We start from the raw sequence: 23577 nt of genomic DNA on the forward strand, positions 1-23577 counted from the left end.
TAGAAATGAAGTAAAAAAGAAAGGAGAAAGTGGGACGGAAGGAATTTACAGGGAGGTGGAAGCGAGGCAGAACCCAGGCAAAGTTAGGAAATCAAAAGACTGAGTTAAATGCAATTACAAGATGGGGAGGGGCAGAGGACATCTGCAGAAGGGACAGGAGCCAGTCAGACTGGGGGCGGAGGTGGCCTGGCTGCTGACTTGCTAAGCAGGCACCAGGTGGAGGAGGGGAGCAGGAGGGAGGGGTTTGGTGAAGGGCAAAGGCAGGCAACACTTAAAAAGGGAATGACCCAAGATGGTTAATGCTACCAGTGACCTGTGACGCCCAGGGCAGGAGGTTTCAGGAGGGGATAAATCCTTTGCAGTGTCCTAGGCTATAGAGCGAGACTACAGAGGGAGGAACATTCATTGACCACCATGCGCGAGCTCTATAGCAAGCAGGACACCCTGGCGCTGCGGGAGAAGCATATCGGGTAAGTGCTCGCAGAAAGGGGGCGGGCGCAGGGCAAACAGCTGGAGCTGGATGGGACAGATGGAGCACCACACCCACCCTCGGGGTCTGGAAGCTGCTGCCTATAGGGACCGACAAGCGCCCTGAAGCTCCCCGCCAAGAGGACTTCTGCAGCTCAGGGAGATAGGGCAGCAGGTAGCTGGAGGAGATGGCTCTCAATGAGCACTGAGAGCAAGATGGGGAGCTTGCCCCCATGCCCACCAACTAACTATACAGCTGAAGCCAGAAATCATTTGATTTGTGGCTCCTAAAACAAACTCATTCTGACAACTTTTGTTTAAAGTGAACTTTTTTCCCCCTGTATGCTTGGTGAGGTGACAGAGGGTTTCAGCAGCTAATGGAAAAACATCTCTCTCTCTCTCTCTCTCTCTCTCTCTCTCTCACACACACACACACACACACACACACACACACACACACACACACACACACAAAGGGCTTTCAGGGAGGGCTTCACAGCTTCCTCTCCATGGTCTCTTCCTCTCGTATCCTCATGTTGATTTGTGTTCTCGTGGCGTTTGTTTCGTCCGTGTTTATGGGTTAGTAGTATAACAGTGTGTATAAAAGACTGGCCTGAACTCTGTTTCTAGTTAGGTATCATGTTACCTATGTCACGCCTGCCAAATCCTATTAATGACATCCTAGGAGCGAATGAGAAAGTGTGAGTTAATATTTTGTGTCTGGGTTTTTTAAAGACAAAGCAAACACGGTATCTTTCATGTGCCCTGGCTTTGAAGAAGCAGCCATGTACAGTGTATATATGTTGTATACCTCGTGCTGCCAAGGAATGTCCAGACCAAGGTCCACAGTGTGTATATACATGGTTAGCAAAAGGAAATTCAGACCAAGGCATGCGGGGAAGAAGCAGTGTAGTGATCAGGCAGGGTGATCAGGCTCCAGTACTGAAGGTCCTCACTTCCACCAGGAAGGTTCTAGAACGTTGAGAAGACCAAGACCCTAATTCGCAGATTGCCACCTTTACTAACTAGATTCCTTCAGAAACATCATCTCTGAGGGAAAACGGCAATATCTGTGAAAGGAAGAATGTAGTTTGGACTGTGGGGCAGGCTAAGCTAGAACTTTACATAAAGTCTGATGGCCACAGTGGGAGGGATGTTTAAAAGGCAAGGAGCGCTCTGCAGCCTGCCAGTCAGACTCAAGGCTTTCTGTGTGGCTCTTGTAGCTACAAACTGACTGTTGCGCTCCAGACAACAAGCTGTTCTCATGTATATTCTTTTTTAAATTTTAGCTGATGCTTTAAAAAACTACCTAAGCTAGGAAGTGGAGTATAGCTCCCTGGCGGACTGCTTGTCTAACAAGGCATGGGATCCAATCCTCAGTAGGTCACATAAAACTGCATCGACCTATACCACAGCCGGTACAGGACCACACTTTAAAATTTGAGGTTACCCACTACTGTCAATAATCAAAACATTTTCTAAACAGTTGCATATCACCTTAATAAATAACTATTATGAAATCTCCACAACGCCCCTAGGGCAATGGTTCTCAATTTCCTAAGGCCAAACCATTTAATATGGTTCTTTATGTTGTGGTGATCAGGCATAAAATTATTTTATGGCCACTTCATAACTGTAATTTTGTTGTGTTGTGAATTTTAATGTGACTATCTGACATGCGACCTCTGTGAAAGGGCTGTTTGACACCTGAAGGGCTCACGACTCACAGGTTGAGAACGCCGTTCTAGAATGTATGCAGCATTCTTTAGTAGGCAAACACACCAAAAGAAAAACATAGTTTTAGCAACTCAGTGGTGGTGTATGCCTTTAATCCTTTTTTTATTGGATTTTTTAAAATTTACATTTCAAACCCTTTCCCAGTTCCCCCATCCATAAACCCTCAATCCCAATCCCCCTACCCCTTCTTCTATGAGGGTGTTCCCCCTCCCCAACCACCCACCCCTTCCAGCCTCCCCACCCTGACATTCCCCTACACTGGGAGTGCCCAATCTTGACTGGACCAAAGGCTTCTCCTTCCACTGGTGCCCAACAAGGCCATCCTCTGCTACATATGCAGCCGGAACCACAGGTCTGTCCATGTGTACCCTTTGGATAGTGGTTTAGTTGCTGGGAGCTCTGGTTGTTGGTATTGTTGTTCTTATGGGGTTGCAAGCCCCTTCAGCTCCTTCAATCCTTTCTCTAACTCCTCCATTGGGGACCTAATTCTCAGTCTAATGGTTGGCTGTGAGCATTGTCCTCTGTATTTGTCATGCTGTGGTAGAGCCTCTCAGGAAACAGCTATATCAAGCTCCTGCCAGCTTGCACATCTTGGCATCAGTAATATTGTCTGGGTTTGGTGGCTGTATGTATATGGGCTGGATCCCTAGGTGGGGCAGTCTCTGGATGGCCATTCCTTCAGTCTCTGCTCCAAACTTTGTCTCCATATTTCCTCCTGTGAATAGTTTTGTTCCCCCTTCTAAGAAGGAGTGAAGCATCAGCGCTTTGGTCGTCCTTCTTCTTGGGCTTCATGTGGTCTGTGGATCGTATCTTGGGTAATCCAAGCTTTTGGCCTAATATCCACTTTTAATCCCAGTACAGAAGTAGGCATAGCTCTGTAAATCCCGGGCCAGCCTGGTCTACAGAGCAAAGTCCAGGACAGGCTAGGCTACACAGAAAGCTAGTCTGGGGGTGGGGGGACCAGGGGGAGGAGCAAGCAAAAATTCACATAGTTTTAGGTCTTAAAAGTCAGTTGAGCCAAGATTAAAAACCTCAGTAATATTTGTGTGTTCCTAATTTTTATGCCATAAATGTTCATAGAAATAACCAAGACTAACGGGAACATATTTTGCTCGCAGTAGCATTCCAGAACAGATTAATTTAAATATTTAAGGTGGGAAAGCCATTTATTTGATACAGGACAAGAGATACCCAAAATACATGAAAATCCCCTTTGGAGTACTTAAGTTTAAGTTATTTATTGTTACCTATTAATTTTCTTATAAAGTAATTTGGAAAGAGAGAGGGGAGACGTGGTTATAGGTATTCCATGAGATAATATTTATTAAGCTATACAGCAGCTTCTGACATAACAGAAATCCTGTGTGGGGTTGGTCATTTTTATTCCAGTAGAATAAAATTTCCCAAAGGAAAAATGAGTTTTAAGCGAGCTGATTCATGAGACTCTAACATAGAAATGTGACCAGTGACAGCCACAGCGGATTAGGATGAAGGATTCCAAGCTAATATAAAATGAAAAAATAATGTGGTCACATGGCCTACGTTTTCCCTTTCCTTTATGTAATTGTAATTTTCCACAGACAGTTGACCTCCACTGAGAAGGAAAAATACTGAGTTGTCTGACCAAACTAAAAGTATTTTCTTTGCCTATTCCTAGGCCCTCGTGCAAAATTTTCTTTGCAGCGGATCCCATCAAAATAATGCGAGCCCGGGGGCAGTACATGTTTGATGAGAAAGGCGAACGGTACTTAGACTGCATCAACAACGTGGCGCACGGTAAGCATCCGGTGCACAGCGCCCTGGAGGAAATTACTGTGGAGCCTGGTTCATCTCAGAAATTTCAAGACAAATGATCCTCTCCTCTGCTGAGTCACCCTAAAAGGGGAAAGCCCAAACTCTTTTCTTTCCCTTCAGAATTTCCCTCTCCTCCAAAGCCCTTAGAATTGTAACTTAACTCCTTTACGTCCTGCATTTTAGTGGGACACTGTCACCCAGAAGTGGTCAAAGCTGCGGCGAAACAGATGGAATTACTAAATACAAATTCTCGTTTCCTCCACGACAACATCATCGAGTTTGCCAAGCGCCTCACAGCCACCCTGCCTCAGACGCTCTCGGTTTGCTACTTCACAAACTCCGGGTATGTGTCTGGCTTCTGGCTTCCCCCCAGCCCCCTTTTCATTGGCGCGCCTTTTCCATTCGATGCATCTAGAAAGATGTAAGGAAGCGCTTGCCACTCACTAAGGGACCTTCACTAGCAGTGGACCTTTCTGAGTCTTTTACTTTATTTCACGACTCTAATGGGATCTGGTGACAACACCTTGTCAAACAGTAAAATGTGTAATGAAAACAGGGAGCCCACATAACCATTAAATGCAGATTTCAGCAAATAAATGAACCCACTAAAGAAGCTGTAATTTCACGAGGTTTTTTTTTTTTTTTACTAACTTGCTGTTCTACAAAAACTGAGCATATTTTCCCAACGCAAACGCAAGAAAATCCAAGCGAAGAATCGTTCCAGCGTTTAAGTTCTGTAAGCATAAATGGTAACGTATCCATTCTGTGGACGGCTATACGGATATCAAAAGGTGTGATTTGCAAATGTGTGCCCAAGAATGTGTGAAGCTGAAAGTGTAATGTGATGTTTGGGAGAAACTGCGGTGCCCACTCTCCTATTTTTAAAGTGGTACGTAGTTGATATTTAGAAAGCTTACAATGTCTGCTTGTTATGATTTTCTGTGACTCTCTTTCCCACAAGGTATTTTGTAACAAGAGCATCATTATTTTGGTTTATAATGAACTCAGGAGGTATTTAAGGGTGCCCTGTGTTGCTCCAAATCATTCCTGCCTCATAAATGGGATATAATATCTAACTTTCATTTCTGGAGAAATTTCATCCTAGACTACCAGAGAGGGATGAATTCCAAACAGCGCTGTCCTTAGAGAATATACGTGATGTCGCGTACCCATTGCAAAAAATAATAGCGCTAAAGTCATTTGGGTGTCTTGACTAAATCCTGGTTATTCCTCCAATTGAGAAATCTCCTGGTTATTTGACTTCTCTGAGGCTGTTGCCCCACCCACAGAGATGCCCTTTTCTTACATCATTATCATGAGAGTAAATAGAAGCAAACACACCTTTAAGTGACTCTTTCCTTTCTCCACTTAAGGAGAGCTTAATTAGACTCTGAACTGGGTAGAAAACATCTGATCTTAATCTTACAGATAAGGAACCTAATCAAACACACAGTCAATGCTCCCTGGTTCGCTGTCTGGCCTGGAGGGTGGACCATCCCTCTTGAGATAGGGCTTAAGGCGGGATTCTTAGTGTACTGAAGGCTAGTCATCCCTCATGCGGCTGGGCAAAGTGGGGAGCGTAGCTGTCATTCTTTGGGTTTCTTCTATGTAGCTTATTCCTTAATGGCTGTGACACATGTGTTACAAAGTTCCAGTGAGAACTTAGGTGGGACAGGATGGGATGGGAAGGAAGGCCTCCGTGCCACATTATGCATTTCTGGAGAATGTCATCTTCAATTTTCTGCAACTCGCACTGAGCCATTTTAAAAAGAGGTTGTCACTTTGTCCCCCTCTCTGTGTTATCTCCATAGATCCGAAGCCAACGACTTAGCCTTACGCCTGGCACGGCAGTTCCGAGGCCACCAGGATGTGATCACTCTTGAGCAGTAAGTCCTAGGCACAGGCTTCTGAAAGGAAGAAGCCCTTCAGAGCCAGAAGTATCAATCTATACCAAAACCAACTCTACTAAGAACACAGGCACTGATGGAGGAGGGCGGATACCTGGAACAATGTTTCAAAATTACACAATAAGGTGTTGAGTCTAGCTTGAATCCACTCTTCGTAGGCTGATTCTGTAGGCTGATTCGTTCTTTCTAAGCACCTGAAAATGGGGGCGACTTTCCTCAGCGTCTTGATGACTGCAGCCTTGTAGCCCTGATGGGAATCCGGGCTGACAGTGTACTCAATAACTAACCACATATTGCCCGTAATGCTACCTCTACATAACTCAAGAGTTTCCAAAATAAAAACATAGTTTCTTTAAAATCCAAACAATTGCTTCACTGTGGTGATTGTCCACTGTACTTGACATTAAATACAGCAATTTATAGTGAATTAATACTTTAGTTCTTTTTCATTTGATCACAACTACCAATGGTCACATTGAATCTTACTTCCCAAACATGAATTTATTGATTTTAAACGAGAAACTTAACATCCATATTTACTAATGCTTTTAAAATGATTTTGTCTACTCCCTCACCCCATAAACCCACAGAGTAGAATTAAGCATTCAACCTTACTCTGTGCCCTCCCGTAGACTCCCTTTAATGTCATCATTTACTTCCTATCGCTGCTATTCATTTGTTATTATAAGATTATGGGTTCAGAACAACACAAACTATTGCCATAGATTTCATCAGAAAGCTAAAATAACTCACTGACCTAACCTCAGGGCCCTCTGTGGGGGACCTCTTGGCTCCTCCAGGTTATATGTCTGTCCCTCGTGGCCGACAGTGCCAGACTGTATCATCGAAGTCAGCCAGCACCTTACTAAGCCTTTGCTTCTCTCCTCACACCGCCATCTTTGTTTACCATGCTCCTGTCTCCCATTTCACTTATAAGACATTTCTGACCACGTTGGATCCACCCAAATAATCCTGAATAAGCCCATCATTGGGTGGTCCTTAATTACTATCCCTGAAAAATCATCTTTGCTAGGAAACATATTCTTGGGTTCTGAATATTAGGGAATATACTTGGAGTAGGGCATTTCTTTTTTTTTTTAATTCTCATTCTCTATCACTTACAAACAACTATAATTATGAATTTACTATATATTTTTATTTAATAATATTTTTTATTTTATTTTATTTTTTAACTTCAGTATTTCTTATTTACATTTCGAGTGTTATTCCCTTTCCCGGTTTACGGGCAAACATCCCCCTAATCCCTCCCCCTCCCCTTCCTTATGGGTGTTCCCCTCCCCATCCTCCCCCCATTGCCGCCCTCCCCCCAACAGTCTAGTTCACTGGGGGTTCAGTCTTGGCAGGACCCAGGGCTTCCCCTTCCACTGGTGCTCTTACTAGGATATTCATTGCTACCTATGAGGTCAGAGTCCAGGGTCAGTCCATGTATAGTCTTTAGGTAGTGGCTTAGTCCCTGGAAGCTCTGGTTGCTTGGCATTGTTGTTCATATGGGGTCTCGAGCCCCTTCAAGCTCTTCCAGTTCTTTCTCTGATTCCTTTAATAATATTTTTAATGTATCTATTTTATGCTATTTGAAATGTTTTATTTGTATATATTAGTTGTATATGATAATTGATTTTTATGACATTTCATAAATATTCATGTTTTCTGGTCATAGTTATTGCTGTTAGACTCTCCCTCCCACTTCTCCTAACCCCTTTCTTCCTGCCGACTAACTCTGTTGACTTTCACATTGTTGAACTTTTTACGTCATATAAATTGTGCTTTGACTTACATGTGTCTGCTTCACCAACATACTGTAGGTCTCTGTTTTCATAATTCATCCCGCGTAGAATTCTTGACATTTGTTCTTCCTCTAACTGAGGTCGGACCAATAGAAACATAATGTGAGCCGTCTATGGGATTTTAAATGATCTAGTACTTTGGAGTAGCCTGCAGGCGTGTTGTCATTTCCATATTTAGACAATATAAGGTACGAGGTATGTTGGCATAGCTTACGTTCCTTTTTCACTCACTGAGTATCAGACGTCCAATGTCTGCTTGGGCATTCTCAGGTCAGACTAAAAATGATCAAATGCCCATAGCTCTGAGTGGGGAGTTGCTGCCATATTGGATTACAGTATTGTTCTCACGCTACCGCATCCCTTCCCCCCCACCCCGGGATGGGCACTGACTACATCATTCCCTGCACAAGCAGAGATCCTCCTGCATGGTCTTCCACAGGACATTCTGAGAATGCCTCAAGGATAAATTCCAGAAACAAGATGGCTGGGCAGCAAGGTGCTGCTAATTTAAGTGAATTTTGCAATTTTGCCATATTTGTCTCCAGTGTGATGGTGACACCAGACATACACAGGAAAGGCCCCCTCTCCCTAGTCTAACCAACCTCAGTACTAACCAGCTTTCTGCTTTGTTCTGATTGCTGTTAATCTATTGGGTATAACAGATCTTGATTTGCATTGTTTAATTGGCAATGTTGATGTGAGAATCTTCTCATAAATTTAGGCTTTCCTCATCTCTTGGGGATACCTTTTCATATTCTTTATCATTTTTTTCAGTTAGGATTCTTACCCTTCTGTTGCTGGTTTGTGGTTTCCTGTACAATCAATGCCAGAGATGACTGTCTATGTGGAGTCATCTGTGGATGGGCCTTTTAGACTTTTCTCTCCACATCTGTTGATTACACATCTGGGAAAGAAACAGAGGAATATCTTCACCACTTGTGTGCTCAGTGAGAGAGAAGAACTTTGCCGCTACTCAGTCATCTCTCAGTCCCAGTCTTTCTTCTGCAATCTCTCAGTTTTTGTCTAATGTCTCCAACCGAGCATCCTTTAGATAGCACTCCAATCAGAAACCCATGTCTATAAAATTGTCTTTCAGACTTACTAACCAGGCATGGTGGCACATGCCTATAGTCCCGGCTGAGGCCCAGAAGAATCACTTGAGGCCTGGAGTTTAAGGCCAGACTGAACAGTCTGTGAGGCCTATTTTTAAAAATTTAGGCTGGTAAGGAGACTGAGCAGGTACAAGCCTGACAACCTATGTCTGATCCCCTGGATCCAAATTAATTAATTAGTTAATTAATTAATGTAAAAAGAATATTAAAGCATATAGAAAATTCAACTCACAAGATTGCGCGAAGATATAAAAAGTCCACATTTAGAGAACCGAATTTAGCAATATAATTCAAAGAAATAATGTTTGTTTTTCCTGCTGTAATAAAAACAATTGCCTATGAGGAGATATACCAGACTTTCCAAGTACTTCCTTACATGTATGAGGGGCAATAGACAAGTCAAATGCCAGTGCTATCATGAAGACTAGAGCTAGCTTTGCAGTTAAATGTGGCTGAGTACTGAACTCCCCCCAGATGACCGACACTGAGTGGTAGGCAACACTGGTGTTCCCACGCTGCCTTTCTTAGAACTCTCTGTGTGACTTCTCTTTTTCTTTTCAGTGCTTACCACGGCCACCTCTCGTCATTAATTGAGATCAGTCCTTATAAGTTTCAGGAGGGCAAAGATGTCAAGAAGGAATCTGTACATGTGGTAAATATCCCTGAGTCCTGGGATCGGAACACGGGGGCTAGACGAACATCTAGTGCCATCCAGCCCAACCTTCCAGGCAGAGGGGAACCATGGGACGGAGACTGAGATGGAGAGCGGTTGTGTGATGTGCTGAAGGCAAAGGGCCACATACTGGCTTCGCGTGACTCAGAGTGAGAATCTCGGTAGGAGAGTTCAGCGGTAGAACCGCTAGATCAGATTTTTAACAGCTGTCATGCCATTCGTGTGTCCACTTGTCCTTCAGACACTTTTCCGATCACTAGTATAAGGTCAACACTCAGGGATAAACGAGTCTCTCTGGCTGTTATAAAGACAATTTACATAGAGCGTAGTTATGGAAATAATGAATGTGAGTTGTGAAAAGGGTATGTCACATCAAACAGAGAGGCCAGCCAAGTCATCCAAACAGTGAAACTCACTTCATACCAGTGTGTTAACTGAGGGTCAGTGAGGGTCACACTGCTTTATTGCAAGACTTTAAGCACTAAGAGCCTTGCGTTTCCTAAATGATCATGGTTTACGACGTAATCAACCGTGTGAGTTTGTTTTACATGCCGTCATCGGTACAGTCTCCACTTTGTATCATTTTTATATAGAGTAATTGCACTCGCCAATCTGAATTTGCTTCCCATGTGAATACGAATAAAGCTTTGATTTATAGGGGCTGGCACTTCTCAGCTCCAGCTCACAAGTCAGAGGTCACTTCTTCACAGCGTTCAGAGATGCGCAGAGAGGTGAAGGCACTGGGAGTTTTTGGTTCGACAGGACCGCCCTCCAATGCTCGCTGTAGGGAAATAGAGGGTCCTTTGATCCTTGAGTTTGGTCAAGATGAAAATAATGAGAAACTGCATTATCTGATGTTTTAGGCACCAGCACCAGATATGTACAGGGGGAAATACAGAGAGGACCATGAAGACCCATCCACCGCATATGCAGACGAGGTGAAGAAAATCATTGAAGAAGCTCAGAGCAGAGGAAGGAAGGTTGGCATTATGGGAACACTTTTAAAGTCTTCTGTAGAAATAGTTACCACAGTTGGAATTCTCTGTGGAGAAGAAAAAGGATTAAATCTAAATCCCTTTGTTGTTTGCTGAGGACATTTTCACTTGGTTTTTGTTTCAAAAGTACTTTGTCATAGCACATTTTATTTATCATAGAAATATGATTACTACACTTCTCCAGGGCTGACGGCCGATGCTGATCTCTTGCGTACTATATGGGGTCTGGTCCGAAGGGTCAGATTCTTCCAACTTTGGGGATCATGGGAGAAGCAAAGAGGCAGAGAGGCTCCAGTGTCAGGATCCAAGCTCTCAGATCCTCAAGGGGGCTGGAACCTGCAGGAACCGCAGACCTGAGGCTCAGCTCCTCACTAAGCCAGGGCAGAAGCGCAGCCTTTCTACCTGGGCCTAGGCTTCCAGGACAGCACCAGAGTCCTCAAGAACAGGAAAGGGGTTGATGCATTCAGTCTTCACCCTACTGTCCTCAGATTCGTGGTCATTCCCCACCCATCGTGGGGTTACTTAGGGGCAGATTAAATGCAACTTAACAACACTTGGCCTTTAACCTGGCTTACGGCACAGACATGACAAATGCTTCATTGAATAAAAAATGATTTGCCTTTCCCAGGGACTTGCAGTATTTTCATCTTCGTGACAGAAGAGCCAGTCTTCTTTCTGGAGTCTCTCTCCCGCCCACGGCCCTAGCTCCACTCCTAACCCCACCCCTGCTTTGCTTCCGTGACCTCTGTAACATCTCTGGGCAGATGAGCCTAAAGCGCTACCTACTCAGAGAGCTTTGGCGTTTCAGCTGGGAAATAACGCTTTCAGAAAATATGTTTAACCTAACAAGATCATATGCACTCCGCCGCTAACAGAGGGCCCAAGTGATTCTCTTTTTAATAATTAACATTTTGGGAGTTGATGCAACCATGTTACCAATGCTGAAAGCTATGGAGAAATAAATACGGGGCATGTGCTTCTAAATGTCAGCTGTGCTTACAAAGTCATTGAAGGTTAACGCAGAAATCTCTGGAGTCCAACAGCCCCATTTTATAGCTAAGACCCTAAATAACTATGAGGCGAAGAACTTAACCCAAGTTAATGCCGCTAGTAAGGAGTCTGGGCACAGACTTGATTCTCTTGATCTCCTTCCTCAAGCCTTTCTTGAGCTTTCTCTTCTTCCTTCAGTAACTGCCATCTTTTGCCTCTTCCCCCATGGCCTCTGACATGCTTCCCCTCTACTTACTGTTGAGATGCCTAGCTACTGAGGGAAGCTTAGTGTAATCCCAAACCCAGAAGTTTAGCAATGCAGCCACAGGCCACCCACCTACTTCCTTGGTGCTGACTCTAGACTCAAGCAGTCCGATTTTGCTAACTTGGGAATGGGCACCAAGGTTAGGCCTTTTGAACCTACATCAGTTTCCCAGTATCACAGACACCCATATGTTAGTTTTACTCAACACAACCTGACAAAAATATTGCCCTTTAACTATGAAGTCCTCTTCTCGTGACCTCCATTTCTTTTGGTGGCTTTACTGGTGTCCTAGGACATCATCTAGATGGGTGCTCCTCTGGCACAGATAACCTTGATTTATAATTAACAGCCTATTTAATACATATGCTGGGTCTGTTTCCAGACTGTTTAAACCTTCCCTAAGGGCAGGAAAGATGGTTCAGCAGTCAAGAGCACAATACTGCTCTCGCAGAGGGCAAGAGGATGGTTCCCAGCACCAATGGCAGGTGGCTCACCACCACTTATAACTCCAGCTCCAGGGGATTCATGCCTTCTGACCTCCTTGAACACCAGCACACAAGTGTACATATACACAGAGGGAGGTGTGCACCCTCGCAAAATTAAAAATAAAGACAAATGTCCTTTTAAGCTGTTACAGAGCACAGATTCCCTCAGGGTTTGGTTCCCAGCACTTACATGGCAGCTAAGAACTGTATGTGAGTCCAGATGCAGAGGATCCAATGCCCTCTCTGGCCTCTTTGGACATTGCATATACTGGTGCACAGACATCCATGCATGCAAAACACCCATACAAATAAAAATAAATCTTTAAAATAAAAACCTGCTGCATAGGAAGTTCTCCATTTTTAGGGGTAGGAGGGGAGCCTATCGTGTATAGATTGTTTGACCCCATCTTTTCTTGTATAGATTGCTGCCTTTATTGCTGAATCCATGCAGAGTTGTGGTGGACAAATTATTCCTCCAGCAGGCTACTTCCAGAAAGTGGCTGAGTATGTACTTGACTTGGGCATCCTTGGTCAAGCGAGGGCTCTAGGACAAGTCTACATAAGGTCCATACTTCCAGATTAGCTGGTAAAAAATCTGCTCCTGACTACCTGCTACTTCAAGACTCTAAGATGTCCCCCAGTCTTTCCAGGGATACAAAAAAAATAAGGAATTTAACATGGTCCAACCTATAGAACTATGCTCTGGCTCCTCCTGGGCATCCTGTCTCATTGGTTTCTCCCTATAATCGGTAAACACATGAAGATTAATTGACCTTGGTAAGACCCACTTGCTCGGCTTTCTTCCCAAGAGAAACGTTATGATACAATGTACTTTAAGCAGCATATGGGGTAGAGCTCATCTAGAAACCATGTGATTACCCTGTAACATCTCTACAAGGTTTTGATTCCTAGACTATTTTTAACACAGACGGATGCTTCAGGTTAACATCTCTCTGACTTCAATAGTCTTTTCGGGTAGTTCTGGGGACACTGAGTGGCCCAAGGGCATCAACATATATACCGTTACTTTTCAGACATGTTCGCCAAGCAGGGGGCGTGTTCATTGCCGATGAAGTTCAAGTAGGCTTTGGCAGAGTCGGGAAGCATTTCTGGAGCTTCCAGATGTCTGGTGAAGACTTCGTTCCAGACATCGTCACCATGGGGAAACCTATGGGCAACGGTCACCCGATATCCTGTGTGGTGACAACCAAAGAAATTGCAGAAGCTTTCAGCAGCTCGGGCATGGAATATTTCAATACGGTAAATTTTGGTTCACACATTTAATTCTAAGGGGGAAAACAATGCATGTTCTTAGACTCTTTTCCAAAAGTGTTAGCAGTAAACCACACTAATATTCTTCTCAAACTTCTATTAAACCAGACTTAATCCTCTTTGTGTTTTTTTTCCTTCTGCTTTCTTTCTTCCCAAAACATTAGGTTTTCTAATAACAGACAGCTATTCTGCTAAACTTTAGTAGTTAGTTCCCTAGCAGACAATGTGACCTTATTTGTCTGGAATCAGATTGAAATTCCCCAAACAATTTTAAAGCATTGAGAGGATTTGGTACCATGAGTGTTAGTCAACTTTCCTAACAGATACTAAATGTTTCCCCTTTGGAAAGCTTTATTTCCTCACAGTAATATGTGCTGAGCTTAGAAGAGTCACCGTGATGTGCATTGCAGCAGCTCTGTTACAGACAAAAGCAAAAGTCAACTCTCAGAAGGGTTTTTTTTTCCCCAGAAAAAATATGGCTTAGCTGTTTTTACCCAACTATGTAAGGACAGAAACACTATTTTCCCTTCCTGAACCACACCTCCAAATGTTTAACTTACAATACAACACTTTGTTAGAATGAATCAGTAAGTACCTCATAGCCACTCACACTGGTTACACATCCTGGAGAATATAACCAGGAGTGGATTTTCACTCAATCCCAATAAATAAGATCATCCGTCATCTAAGTCTAAAGGATTTACATTACAGAGAAGTTCAGTTAAAATTATATTTTTACATATATGTTAAGCATGTGTGTGTTTGACAATGTATACCTTTGTGGGGACTGTTGAAGGCTTAAAATATGTTTTTGTTTTTCAGACATAATGCTGAGTGCCCAATTCCTCGTGAATGAGGCAATACAGTAACTCTGTCGTTTTCTTGTCTCTTGTCTGTAGTATGGAGGAAATCCAGTGTCTTGTGCCGTTGGCTTGGCTGTGCTGGATGTAATTGAAAAGGAAAACCTTCAAGGAAATGCTGTGCGAGTGGGGAAGCATCTCATAGAGTTACTGAAGGAACAGAAGGCCAAGCATCCATTGATAGGGGACATCAGGTGTGTTGACCAAGGGTCACGGACTCACTTGTTAGTCCATAGCAGTATTGCTTATATTTTTACCTTGCAATGTTTAACAAAACATATATAAAACACTGAGAAACAAAGAGAGCAAAGATCACTGTTAATCCAATACTCAGGAATCACCGTGGTAACATTCGTGTATACATGTTCAGTCACATTTATAGGTTTTTCTTTCTCTGTAGTTAGGATGATTTTTAAGTCCAGGGGATGAAAGGAAGGAAGATAAGATGATTCTAAATGACCCGTGGATAACGTGGAAAATGATATCTCAATTGCTGGGTACTTTTCATAGTTATAAAAATTTGCAATCATGAATACCCTGAGAAAGTAAAGGTATCAAGTGCTGTTCAGAGAGCTGAGGAAATTGCTCAGCGGGGAAAGAGTTTGCTGTATAAGGACAGGGACCTGCATTATAAAACCAGGAGTGATAGAGCTCACTTGTGATCCTACCACTGGCCGGGTATCCTAACCAGCAAGTTTCAGGCCAGGGAGAGGGCCTGTGTTTACAACAGGATCGTACCTGTCTAACACCACTGAAGTTGGCTTCTGGCCACCATAGTACACGCACACGTGTGCCTATGCACACATATGTTTCCTATGCACACATACATGCATACAAACACAAACTCTTTTGAAAGTACTATTCTCCTATAAAATTAAGTGGTGGGAAGTCCTTGACGACAAAGCTGCTTCAAAGACTGAAGGCAAATGGCTTGGTCTCTTGTGTTAGTTAAAAATCAGTAGCATTTCCACTTAAGCGATACCACACTCAACCTCACAATAAACGTCACTTGGTGACAGTGCCAGGCTCTGTGAGTATCCGTGGACTCTTTTCCCTCTTCCTCAGAGGTATCGGCCTTTTCATTGGCATTGATTTGGTGAAGGACCATGAGGAAAGGACGCCTGCGACAGCTGAGGCACAGCACGTTATCTATGAGTAAGCTCACCCCCATCCCTTCGCTGTCTTAGCCCCTCGAGCACTTGATTCGCTTCCTCTCGTCTCTCTGAAAAGGGGAATCTAAGATACACAGTTAAACCTGGGCTATTCCAGTGTAGACACGTGAGCACACTGTGTGCCCATGACCCTCAATCCCCCATTGTATGTACCCATGACCCTCTATGTCCCACTGCATGTGCCCCTGACCCTCCGTCCCTGACTCATGTGCCCATGACCCTTCATCCCCCACTTCATGTGCCCCTGACCCTCCGTCCCCACTGCATGTGCCCCTGACCCTTCATTTCCTGCTCGGATCAGGATGAAAGGCAAAGGGATACTTCTCAGTGCCGATGGCCCTCACAGGAATGTGCTGAAAATAAAACCACCCATGTGCTTCACAAAGGAAGATGCAAAGTTCCTGGTGGACCACCTTGATGACGTTTTAACAGGTTGGTCCACGTTCTCACCCTTTTCTTCCAAGCTCCCCAATGCACTTTTCAGGCCTTCTATTCATGAGTGACATGGAGCAAGGAAAAAAAATAAATGGATAGCTTTCCCTTCAAACTAGAATCAGATAGCTGCAAAAATAAATGACATGGACTCTTAGTTAAATCAGATTTTTTTATTTCTAATCATACAACACTAAATATAGGTTTTTAGTAAATTAACATATTTCTGATATTGCTCAGTTAGTTGGGGAGAGGTAATTTGTTTATTTTGGTTTTTAGACAAGGTCTTGATGTGTAGCCCAGGCTTGCCTTAGATTCATGATCTCCTGCTCAGCCTCGTGAATGCTGAGATGACAGGCGTACCCCATCACGTCTAGTCCATACTGTTTTGCTTATCACTCCTCGTTCTTTTAGACAATAACTGGTGTTTTTTAAGCTGCACTGTGCCTCTCACCACTAATCGTGCATAGTTCCGGCATTGAGCCATTCAGATAATGTACCAGCCTTCTCTGGCAGTGCACACCCACAAGCCTAGCTATTGTTCAGGTGAAAAGGCCTAAGAACAATGACTAGATCCAATGTGCTGCCCAGCAAGACCCCAACTCAAACAGAACCAAGGAGGCAAAAGCTATCTGAAACATTTTTTAATAAAAAGTACAAGGCCCAGAAGAACAGTTGTTGATCACCTGCTGAGTCATCTCACTTTGGGTGTTTTTTTTTCTTCATTTTCAAGAATGCTTCAAATATTAAAATGTTTTTTATCTGTTTATGTTTATTTTGAGAACTTTCATTTGTCCTTCAGAGCTCTAGTCCCTTGTAGGTATTTTTATCTTCTGTTCATTCAAATTATACAACTGAATTATTTTATTTTTGTTATGAACAAAAATTGCATTGGAAAGTAAATAAACACTGTAAAATGATATTGAAATCATGCAACTATTGAAATATTAGTCCCTTTTTATTGCAATTTGGTTTTATTCACATTATATAGGAATGTATTTAACGTCTCTTCTTGGTGCTCTCAACTATTGTTAAGATACAATGAGAAGCCACAAGTCAACACATTATAGATCATTAATGTTTGGAAACTTGTACATCAACCTGTTGTTCACAGTAGGGTCTCTCTCTGGATTTAGAGATCATGCTCACACCCAAACCTGTCAAACATCCTCCCAAGCTGGTGTGCCCTGTAATTCTGCAACACCAAGTAGAAGGGTGGATTGCTGTCACCCAGGCTGATTGCACTCAGATTAAACTGAATAATATTACTAATAGCCAAAAGAACTGGACTATGTGAACTAGACACAGGCAAAACAGACTCAGTACCGTGAACAGATTGACAGTGAAAAACAAAAATCAAAACATAAACTAGAGCTGGAGAGATGGCTCAGCAGTAAAGAGCACCAACTGCTCTTCCGAAGGACCAGGGTTGAATTCCCAGAATCCATACAGTAGTTTACAATCTTCTGGGACTCCAGGTCCAAAGGATTTACCATCACCCCCTGGTTTCCTAGGAACAAGGCATGCACATGGTGCACAGACATATGTGTAAAAGAAAAAGTCCGTAGACATAAATAGTAATAAAATAATTTTTAAAAATGAAAGCCAGCAATTTTAATAGTAATATTTTTACAGACATTACATGTCTCTTCTCTAGTCCTTATAGTCCTTATATTCCTAGATACTTTTTTAAATTATATTGGTCTAAGTTCTCTACATCTTCTTTGGTTTAGTTCTAGAAGAAGTCATGGACTCCAGGAGTGGAAGTGTGGTCTCTGAGAACACAGCTTGCAGAACCAAGGTAAGAGGTGGCTGCTTTGTGTTTGGGCGGGGGGAGCTTAAAGCATTTAGGAATTGCTTTTTTGAATGTACAGTGACCAGAGAACAAAAGCAGCTTGTTCTAAGGTCCAATCTTCATGGCAATTTTGAGTGTATAATTAAATTCCCAGGGCCAATGTCATATCATTTGCAAAGAAATGAAACCAAATCACCATGCTCACAGGTTTATTCTCATATAAAAATGTAAATAAAAACAAAGGGCCTCTCTCTTCTGGCCTCTAAAGACAGCTTTCAAATATGGGGAGACACTAATAAATGGCTAGAGCTTTCTCATATTGGCTCAGAAAGCCACCTGAAGTCACCTCTGGTTCCCACAAGGCCCTTCACCATCTACAGGAGCCTTGGCAGAATGGCTCTGAAACACCAAAAATTGCCTCTGAAGTGAAATGACGTGGAAGCCTCCACAGCAGCCAGTAGCCTGTGGGACCACAGACAGTGAGTGGCCTAGTTTCCACTCTTGACGCGCTTCCAACAGAGGGCTTTTCCATTCTCTTCCTGAACAGCCTGTGGTGTGAGAAAGAGCACCCAGGGCCTGGAAACAGAAAAGCAAAACCTTGAGAGGCTTCGTTGCATAATTTGTTATTTGTTTGCAGCTTCGATGGTAAGGGAACATTCAGTGCCCAGAACCTGCCTGTGCACCCAGCAGTCAGCAAAGTTCTTTTCATGGTTAAAAAACAAAAATTGGGGTGTTTGACTGGAAACAAACGATTTCTAACAAGACACCCTCTGTCTCTTCACACAACACAAAGCAGTCATAGAGATCCGTTATTATCAAAACGGCAGGAAGAGTTTATCAAATCTAGGTCAGAACCCCAGCTACAAAATGGCTTTGCCCAGCCCTGACCAGGATCTTGCAAAACCAAGAGTTGGCTGCAGGACCTCATACTCTGAGGTTAATTGAGTCATTACGCACATATAAAAGGTTGTCCTGGAGTCTCAGAATTGCTGTTGACATCACCTTTCAAATGTCTGGTATCTAAGAGGTTGGGTGTTTGAAGAGGTGCACATCCATGGGGGTTTTGTGGCCCTGTCTTTGCAGACGCCTAAGGAAGAACATGTGGAATTGCCCAACCTTAGTGCCACCGACGCCAGAGAAATCCACAGCAGGAAGAGAAACGGTGCATGCTCAGACCAGCATGTCCTGCTCAGCAAAAGACTCAAGACCTGAGAGCTGAACATTAGACAGTGGGTAAATGTCCCTGGATACAGCGAGCAAGTGACTGCATCTCACCTCTTAGTCATCCTTTGAATTACAGCTTTCAATCTGGCTAGCTTGTACAGTAAAGGATAGATTAATAATATCAATAATCAAAGCGATAAACTACGTCAACATTATTAATGGAACCTCTTGCCTGGTGATTCATTGCCTGCAAGTCTGAAGTTACTTATTCTACTAAAACTGAGTTTTCTATTGCAAGATTAAGCTGGGCACCTTGCTTCTCACGTTGTAATGTTGGAAATTAGAGGAGCAAGTGAAGTCTATCCCTTCACTTCAAGGAGTTAGTGTGATAAAGTATTTTTAATCGTGAGACATACTCTAAAATGGTTAATATATAAACGTTATAGGTTTTAATAAAAAATGATATAAACAAAAATGAAGACTGTAAAATGCAGAGGGCATTGTGGGTTATGGTGGTGAGATCTAAATCGTTCTAAAAGGAAATCCCAGAGCAGAGAGAAAAAATGGCAAAGAACTGTGGTTGAAGTGGTAGGAAGCCTGATTGCTTGCTGTCCTGTGGGAACTGAAAGGGAACACGCGTACACAGGAACACTTGCATGAAAGATGGTTCTCGAGTGGCAGAAGCAGCCAAAGCCCAGCATTCAGAGTTGGGAACTGTGGTTCTGGCTACTCGCAGGCCATGCCATCTTGACCACATTGCTTACTTATCAAGTAAGAATGGTCCCTTCTCTGACCATCTCATCTTCCCCAAGTTCCTTGTCACCTGCATCCCACATATCCTAAATTACCTTCATCCAACCTGAATCTCTCCATTGCTTTCCTACTAGTTATTGAACTCGCTGGTTTGTTTGTATTCTGCAAAGAAGAGACTAACTTTTCTATGTCAGTTTACTGTTAACTGAGTGGGATGTCTTGGGAGTATGAGCCTGTTCTTTGGATAATGGTATTTTATATAGGACTCCTTGTCTGTGGGTAGCACATGTGGAAAGCCTTGATTTTGGTGCTGGGAGTCTGTTTAAAAGCAAAAACAAGGCAACGTGACCAACCATGAGGTGTCAATTCCTAACAGAACAAACCACTGATCCTTGTGGAAAAGGGGGGAGGGGTTCTCTGTAATCAGCTTTCCACAGGTGGTTGGTTGTCTCTTTGAGGAGTAGTATCATCTCAGGGTTCAACACCGTATTCTGCTTCAATCAACCTGGGTATTAATAAGGGCATTGTGAAATTGGTCCTAACAAGGAGGAGCCTAGGCTGCTGGCCCACTCTACCACTTTCCTCTCTACCACCATGTGTTTGCTGCTCGACCCCATTATCATTTACTTCCATGAATGGCCAGTGTTATTTCTGTAGTGGATGCTTCTGGAAGGCATTAAAAGATGATATTAAAAAAAGCCATAGCATGATGGAGTATTCGTGCGATATAGCCATTTCCATGTCTGTGGCCCATATATCTTTTGTTCTATTACTTTAGTGTTCCTGGACAACTAACTAGACCATTCTCGGCTACTTACGCACACCCATCGTTTCTTCCATGCAAGGTAGATGCCCACACAAAGCACTCAGAGCTCTGCCTCCAGAAAATTTTTCCACAGCCACTCTTTCAAGACCCCATTGAGGAGAGCTATAAAGCAGCCAGCAGGGAGTGTACGGAAATGGCGGATCTCTGAACCATCATGGAGTTTATTTCCTGTTCTCTTAACCAATATGCCTTCCCAGTGCCACCAGCATACTGCTATCTCCTGTGAGGGAGCATCTCTGTCACATCCAGCTGCATCAGCTTAGGGTTATCAGTGCAGTGGATCACCAAGATGTTCTGCAAGGTACCCAGATGGTCTGACCCTAAGTTATAACAGCCTGAGTTATACCAAAGGGCATGAAGGCTAACAAGGTTTTAGATCACAACTATAAAGAACTCTGTGATCAAGAGCTAGGGGAAGAGAGCGCTCTCCATTCCAGTGCACACTGTAATCCTTGAGATGAAGAAGTAGACCCAGAAGAAATCCTGGGGCTCAGTGGTTGGCCAGTCTAGCTGAATTGGTGAACTCCAGGTTCAGTGAGAGACTCACTTTGGTTCCTAGTACCCACATAGTAGCTCACAACAACTCCAGTTCCAGAGATCCAATGCCTTCTTCTGGCCTCCACAGGTACTGCATACATGTGGTATGTGATATATATATATATATATATGCAAGTACTTACACATGCACATAAAAATAAGCAAATCTCTGAGAAAACTAAGGTGAAGAACAAATGGAAAAGATACTTGATATCCAGTTCTGGCCTCCACACACACGCGCGCGCGCGCAGACACACACACACACACACACACACACACACACACACACACACACACACCCTTGGATTTTTAAGAGGGACATTAATCTCTGCCAAAATACCCTAGAATAAACATACCTTTTATTTTTGTCACGTAGGATGAGTAAAGAAAAAAATGTGTGTGGAGGGAAAGCTTCAGGGGCTCCCAACTAGCCCTCTGAACTTTAGAAACTTGTATTCCACATGCCAAGGAAACTGTGGTCAACACAAACCCCTCACAGTATTTATTCCTTAAATGTCAAGTATAATTTACTGCGTGTTCACTTGTACTTCCTCTGTAGCAAGGTCTTATGTTAGAAACTCAGCTGATTTCTCACTGTAGTGTGCTCTGCGCAGTATCACTCTTGGCCCATGATCAGTTTTGTTTTTAAAAATACTATATACAATTTAAAACAATGTAAATTCTGTGACGCTCTAAATGTGACACAGAAGTCAACTTTTAGAGTCAAGTTTGTAGTGTGTCAAGTGTGAAATGAATATTTTGATCACGATATTGAGAGATGTGAATAAAATTCTCCCACAATGCATGTGAGTTTTCTTCTATTTCTTTATAATTCTATCGATGTTGACTTTCCATAAATCAAAGTACCTGGTGAAATGTGAACAAATTTATAACTATAAAATATTCCTGGAAAATAGTCTCTATCTTATTTTCAGCTTATATGTTTTAGAAATCCCTCTTGTAAACTCGGAGAGCTGTGCATTTTATTCAGTTTGGAAGTCTTTGCCTTTTCGTTAGAGCATTTATAGTTAATGTAGCTCTAATGTGTGCTTTTAAATATAAGTTGTTGTATTAATGACCATTTTTCTTCTTTTCTCCATTCTTGCTGTCTTTCAAATACATTTGAGTGGTGTTTTATTATGCTATATGCTTACTCCAAACACACAAACTTACAAGTCACATGACATCTGATCCTTTTTCGCTAAACTGTAGCATCTTTTTCCTGGTCAGAGCAAGAACTTCAGAAGAGTTTTGTTGCCTTTCTCACACCACATTTAGCATGCCATTGCTGCATGCATCTATATCTGATAGCTATTTTATATCATCACTGTTACATTATAACTGCATGTATTATAATTATTTTTTGTTTGCCTTCATATTCTTCATTTCTTCTTTCCACCTGGAATTACTTTCATTTGATCTTGATCTTGAAGAATGTTCTTTAGTATTTCTTCAGTATAGATCCCTGCCTAACCTTTTGTTAGACAGATGGGTACGCTGGAAAATATAGATATTAAAAGGCTAAATGTAGTACCCCACATCCTCAAAATCAAGGCAAGGACTAGTAGCTAGTAACTGAGACTTCTGGCCAATGCCTTTCATTCAAAAACGTAAAAATGTCAGAAATAGAAGCATCGAAGAATGACCAATTAAGATGGGTCATCAAAACTACTCATGAAATAGTGTAAACCCAGTTACTTTGATTAATTGACTTTTAACCACAAACACGCAAAACACAAAATCAGCAACAGACACTAAGGTATTAATTAAAAAATTGAAATGAACTAGTAGCAAGCACACAACAATTCCATTAGGTAATGTTGACCTGATCATATGAAGCATGGTCACCAACTTCTGACTTAGGCCTCCTTGATTCTTTTTCTGTCAACAGAATTATCAGCTATGACCTGGAATAAATAGCTACAAAAGTAGAAATTCAGAACTCTTTTTTTCATACTTGAAAAAAATAACAATAACAGCACAGGTTTGAGGCAGAAAGCAAGAATGGTTTATAGATAGCTATAGTCCTCCAATCCTGAAGGGACTCTTAATGCCTCACCAAAATGTCATATGGTTCTAGTATGTTAGAAGTTTTTTAAAGGAATAGAGAGGAGATTGAGGAGTAAAAGTAATCCAGATGTTCCTTTCAAGAACACGATCTCTTGTTTCCTTTCTTTCATGGCCCCTTGGTATTTTGCGATGTTCCTGAGATTCTTAACCTAATATTTCTTGAAATTCCGAATATTTCTTCCCTATTTGTCACTGTCTGAGCCACTATCTTACTCAACTTCTTTTTAAAAATAGTTCTTTCCAAGCAGTGAAGTTGCATGCTTTTAATTCCAGCACTAAGGAGGCTGAGGCAGGCAAATGTCTTATGAGTTCAAGGCCAGCCTGGTGTACAGCATATATTCCATGACAGCCAGGGCTACACAGAGAAACCCTGTCTTGAAAAACAAAAGATTTCCCAATCTAATGCTCAATACTTTACTCAACCCACATCAGAGAAGCTTCTTCTTGTAGTAGATGGGAATTAAC

The 23577-nt window shown here is 42.5% G+C and overlaps 1 protein-coding gene across 3 annotated transcripts; it reads left to right on the forward strand.

Annotated features, from left to right (window-relative positions):
• Positions 1 to 229: 229 nt before the first annotated feature.
• On the forward strand, positions 230 to 21847 carry Etnppl (ethanolamine-phosphate phospho-lyase). Of its 3 annotated transcripts, XM_003749396.6 has the most exons (13): positions 230 to 470; positions 3863 to 3981; positions 4183 to 4342; positions 5811 to 5885; positions 9385 to 9475; positions 10360 to 10476; positions 12653 to 12735; positions 13266 to 13491; positions 14403 to 14557; positions 15429 to 15518; positions 15837 to 15967; positions 17701 to 17768; positions 18846 to 21847. In XM_003749396.6, exons 1-13 carry the CDS (start codon positions 415 to 417, stop codon positions 18972 to 18974), a joined length of 1500 nt encoding a protein of 499 aa, XP_003749444.1. In that variant the 5' UTR covers positions 230 to 414; the 3' UTR covers positions 18975 to 21847. The 3 variants fall into 3 exon arrangements, with proteins under 3 accessions (XP_003749444.1, XP_038959776.1, XP_038959777.1); XM_039103848.2 differs by lacking the exons at positions 230 to 470; positions 3863 to 3981; positions 4183 to 4342 and adding an exon at positions 4352 to 4748; XM_039103849.1 differs by lacking the exons at positions 230 to 470; positions 3863 to 3981; positions 4183 to 4342 and adding an exon at positions 4756 to 4888.
• The last annotated feature ends 1730 nt before the right edge of the window (positions 21848 to 23577 follow it).

This window comes from Rattus norvegicus, chromosome 2 (assembly GCF_036323735.1).
Source record: "Rattus norvegicus strain BN/NHsdMcwi chromosome 2, GRCr8, whole genome shotgun sequence".
NCBI classification, from domain to species: domain Eukaryota; kingdom Metazoa; phylum Chordata; class Mammalia; order Rodentia; family Muridae; genus Rattus; species Rattus norvegicus.